General features: G+C 40.6%; 1 protein-coding gene across 1 annotated transcript; it reads right to left on the bottom strand.

Moving 5' to 3' along the window:
- Positions 1-778: 778 nt before the first annotated feature.
- On the bottom strand, positions 779-4,471 carry lmo2 (LIM domain only 2 (rhombotin-like 1)). The gene is made up of 3 exons (XM_080874935.1): positions 3,938-4,471; positions 3,000-3,215; positions 779-1,992 (listed from the first exon to the last, which is right to left on the bottom strand). The coding sequence occupies exons 1-3, from the start codon at positions 3,976-3,978 to the stop codon at positions 1,767-1,769; spliced, it is 483 nt and encodes a 160-aa protein (XP_080731061.1). The 5' UTR covers positions 3,979-4,471; the 3' UTR covers positions 779-1,766.
- Positions 4,472-5,164: the final 693 nt, after the last annotated feature.

A 5,164-nucleotide genomic window follows, 5' to 3' on the forward strand; every position in this document is an offset into this window, starting at 1 on the left:
GTATCTATTTACTTAGTTGCCAAATCCTTCTATTTACACCTTCTAATAAGCTTGATAAAACAAGCTTTTAATCAGATTTATTGCAGCTTCGCTCTGCTTTCAGCTTCTGAGATGTTGTGTACAAAATATTGATCATAATAAGAAATACATTAACTTAACATCTATTACTCAAGGTGATTATAGTTTAATGTTTGCGTTTTATTTTTAAGCAGTTATAGTCATGACTCACTTAACCTATCAGGATGCAAACGACACAGATGAAGCTGGTTTTCATGTTGTCTGTTGGTCAAAGTGGTACTAAGTGGTACTTCAAATCTCTGCTTCTTGTGTTTACATTCTAGATAACTTCCTAGCATGTTTGTTTTACTGTTGCTGTGACCAATGTGCAGTATATATTCCAACTCTGATTTGCCATTCCTGTTCGGAGCATAAAGAGATTATCTTGACCATAATTAACGCATTATTTGCTGTTATTCTGGTAAATAACGTGTTACAAATTGTATCTGCATCACGATCTCACAAGCTGTTTGACTTTTTCTTTGTGACTGCCAGGAAGACACCCAAAGATTATCAGTATTGCTCTGAATTGTCATTTATTAAATAAATTCAAGGTTAATATACAAAAAGTCTTGAATGGATGTCCAGAGAATAGGTAAAATTACAAAAGACGCATGCAAAACCTCTGAAAAGTCAGTAAAACAAGAATTGCATGGGTTCCTTGACCACTAGAGGGCGCCACCGGTTCACCCCGGTAATACATAATCATTCTGATCAGACCCTCTTTTTTCTTTTTTTTTTTAAATAAGTGGATGTTGTTTTTCATTTATAATTTGAAAATCAGGTAATGCTTTAATTACAGGTCTGTAATTTCCTAATAAATTCTCACAAATTTTCTTGTAAACTTTCAGAGACGATCATAGATGTACAGACACAGCATTCACCTGGCACATATCCACTTCATTCATTCCACCTAATTTCTAGTGAATCAGCCAGTGCAGCAGGCCGTTCGAGCATTTTAAATTTGTCCACAGGCAAACAATGACTTTGAGAGATTGTTTCACAAACTGTGAAGTGGACCTTGGTTGTATGTGGAAAAATATCAACTTAAGTTGAATGAATGAAGTGGAGCGCTATAATGATGACTTGAATTTGATTTAAATTCAGCTTCAATGCTTGTTTCGTTAATTTTTCATAAAAATACGAAGAAATATATGTTGGTGGAAGTGATAAGGTGGTTGATCTCTTCTCAGCTTCTTACTGGAGGCATGCAAAATAAAGCCTGACAACCACTGCTTTAACATATTACAGTTACAATTAATAAGCATTCAGTTAATGTATGTTTAGATTTAGAGAGAGACGCATTCTTTTAACAAAGTTCAAAAATAATTAGCGCTGGGAAAGTATTAAGAAATTACAATTCCATAAAAGACAAACTGCTGATCTGCTCAGTGTAAAGACTGCAAGAAACTGGACAAATTTTTTTTTTTATCTTGTTTTTGTTCCAGTGTACAACAAATGACCAATATTGCATTTTTAAACATTGTCAGTATTGGAGCATTTATTTTTTGCCTTCAATAAAAAAAGCTCTCGGTTATTGCTGGTGCAGTCTTCATTAGTCCCCATCAGGGAGACGTGCAGAGCCCCTCGTTTGCTTTTTTTTAATGATTCCATATTGATTTCAAATGCATTATAAAGCCTGCATTTTAAATATAAAATGTCTATCAGTAGTCCATTCCCTTTGAATCAAGGGGGAAGAAGACATCCTCCTAAACCATATTATTGTTGTTGAGCTTGGTCCACTCAAAGATGTCCTGCTCGCACACAATGTCTGAGTTGATGAGAAGGTAACGATCACCCACGCAGAAGTGCTTCTGGCAGGCAGCGCACTTGAAGCACTCCAGATGGTAAACCTTGTCCCGCACACGCATCGTCATCTCAAACGCTCGGATCCTCTTTTCACAGGAGGCGCAGAGACCGTCCTGGCCAAAAAGCCTGAGTGGATGAGAGGACATCAACATGTTACTGGGAGGAAGATGGAAAACATTTACTCGCTCTTAATGATGTGAAGCTGTAAGAGAGACTGACAGTATCTCCATTAAGGTACTCTGGATCTTTCCCCTGAGCCTGAGGGATTGAGCTGTTAGAAACCACCAGTGCTTCACAGACTTTTTCTATCCTGCTCAACTTCAGAAGCTGAAAATGTCACACAAACACCCACGATTTTTAGCAATTATTAGCAATAATAAATGGATCAGAGCTGAATTTCTGGGAAATGGTGCGGAAGTATCGAAGCATTGCATTACCTGCTTCTTGTTTGTTTATTTTACAGATAGGTTGTACTGATCTGCTTTACTTTCGGTCCATATTTTTCACCATAAAGTGGAAATGCATCGTCATCAAAGCAACACATACCTTTATAGTGGTGATACAGAGCATTCACAAGCCAGGTCCAATCATACAGGTTCTGCCACTGATTGATACTACATATTTGAGAGCACATTACGTATTAGGAGTACACCAGTGGGTCTGCCTGATTTTGTATCTCCTCCTGATCTTATCTTAGGTAAATGTGTTTACCTGATATGGCTGTGCACCACACAGCTACATATCATATCAAATTTTATCAGTTCTTTAACAGAGACCTGCCTTCTTCTCCTGAATCTATTTCAACTTGTCCGCACTTTCGTCAATAAAAAAGTTACAGCAGGAAAGAGGTTAGAAATTTCTATACTTGCCCAAAGTGTTTCTCCATGAGCCTTTAAGGTGTGATAAAAGATATACATACTAGTGCATCTCAAAAAGTGCATCTTTTTCTTAACTAAAAGGGCGAACATCAATATATTCTACTACATGTAGACTTCAATATCCTCAGTCTACTTTGGTTTAATGTTGATGCTTATGGCTTTAAGCTCCATGCTAGGACATTTTAACATGTTGACCAGACCTCATTTAGACGACCTAATTGATTAATTCATAATATCACTACCAACTGAACCAACCTGAGGTAATCTCTCCGACACAGTTTCCTTCCCAGCTTGTAGTAGAGCCGACGACCCACCTCTCCCAACCGACAGCCACACAGATCGCAGCTCAGGCAGTCCTCGTGCCAGTACTGCTCGATGGCCTTCAGGAAGAATCTGTCACCAATGCTCTGCTGACATCCACCGCATGTCAGCAGAGATGGAGGCATCTGGAGGACCTCATCCACCGGTTCCCTGGGGGAAAAAAAAAAAAGCAATAAGGATTTAGGGCTGCATCAAATTTTTGTTTCCTTCATCAGTTAATCTGCAAAGGTTTCCCTCAGTTGTGTGATTGGTTAGTTAGTCAATGTAACATGCAGATCTCTCAAACGTTCTGCTAACTGATGAATCAAATACTGGAAAAGAACTGTTCTAGCTCTGACACATACTTGTTGGTAACCTGTTGATATTTTGCTATTATTATGCAAATAAACCAAACATTTCCTGATCCAAAGGCACAGTTAGTGTTCTGCATCAATATTCACACTGTGTTGTATCTAATAAGTGCTACACAACCACATGTATATCTGAGCTGGAGCTGTGTGCACAGATGTGTTTTATTCCCATCCACCTGAGGGAGCCATTGGATATTAAACCGCTAACTAATAAAAAGTATGTCACACACAACATTGTTTGTTTTTTTTAAATGTCGATTTACGCTAGGAGTGCCTTAGCGCTCCACTTTTTCCTCGCAGGACCTTCATTTTGTTATTATTCACATTAACATTAACACATCACTCTGTTCTTAAACTTTGCCATTTTTAATCTAACAGCAGGATACTTCAGACCTTATGCTACCAGCTCTCTGGAGCTGTCTCACCGGAGAGTTGTGGCTGTCCCGTGAGTGCTGATGCGTCACGGATACTTTTACTTGAATCAGAAATGACATTATTTAAACATCATTCATTGCTACTTACTCGCTGGCCTCCAGCGTCTTCCTCTCTATAGTGGATGTCATTCTTCAAAGATGATGTCCAGCCTGGTCCACCAGATTAGATTTTGAAGTCACCGGCCAGCAAGCTCAGTGGGGACCCGCGAAGCGAAGCTGCGTGCGGGCGCTGCACCTGCTCCCCCTCCGAGGCACCACCAGCACCACCAGCAGCCCGCGTCAGGCTTTCAAACGTGTTCAATCGAAGGCAGCTGAGTCCAGACGAAATGGCCGCAAGACGCGAAGTGTTCGCTTTAAGCGGCTAAGCCGTGATGGAGGACACTGTCATCATTTCCTGAGGCAGTGACCCGCGGAGAGACTTCGCGTCTTTTCTTCCAAGTGTGACTCCTCACCCCGCAGGGACTTTGCTGCCTCTCCGCTCTTTTATTAAAATGCACACGCCGTCTGATGCGATCAGAAGGTCACTTGCGTGGCTCTCCGTGTCCGTGCGTGCCTTTTCACAGGCGCGCGACTCCACATGAAGCAGCGGGCACCGTTATTGTGCAGTAGCAGCAGCATCGTGTTTTAAATACACCCCCCTCCCACACCCCCTTCCCCTCCTCACACCCCCTCTCTCTCGCTTGTCAGGCTGTGCTTTCGTTTTCCTCTTCCTGCTCACGACTGTTTGACAATGGGGGGAAATCGGTCTTAAAGCGACAGCTTAACACGGCCTTGCTCTGTCAGGCATGGGGTGGGTCGTGACTGAGGCTAATGATTATTATGCTTTGCTTCGCCAGAGTGCAGATAAGACGAAAGATAAAGAGTGGCACGCTCTAATTCTTTGGGGAGGAGTATTTGTGTTTTCTCTCATAATTATGCCCCAGGTGTTGCCAGTTCTAAAAGGTTTTGACGGTCACTTTCTGTCAGGGTTCAGACGATGATGGTTATCACTGCGTTAAGTAATGTGAACTTGAATTCAGTGGATTTATTATATTATACTTAGAAGCAAATTCCAAGGACTTCATTTTACTTCCTGAATTGTGATTTTACATTTTAGAGGTCCTACATAAACACACAGCTGTAAACATGGTTGCCAGGGCCTTTTCAGACAATCAGGGAAGTCCCTTACTTTTTATTTTTTATTTATTATTTTTGTTGCATAACTTCTCTGTAATGTAATCTTAGATCACTGATTATGCACGAGAGTATTTTCAGACACTTTGAGCAATAACTTTGCATCACATATCTTCTAAACTAATAATTTTAAGGTTAATTG

This window comes from Rhamphochromis sp. 'chilingali', assembly GCF_963969265.1.
Source record: "Rhamphochromis sp. 'chilingali' genome assembly, chromosome: 2".
In the NCBI taxonomy this organism is placed as follows: domain Eukaryota; kingdom Metazoa; phylum Chordata; class Actinopteri; order Cichliformes; family Cichlidae; genus Rhamphochromis; species Rhamphochromis sp. 'chilingali'.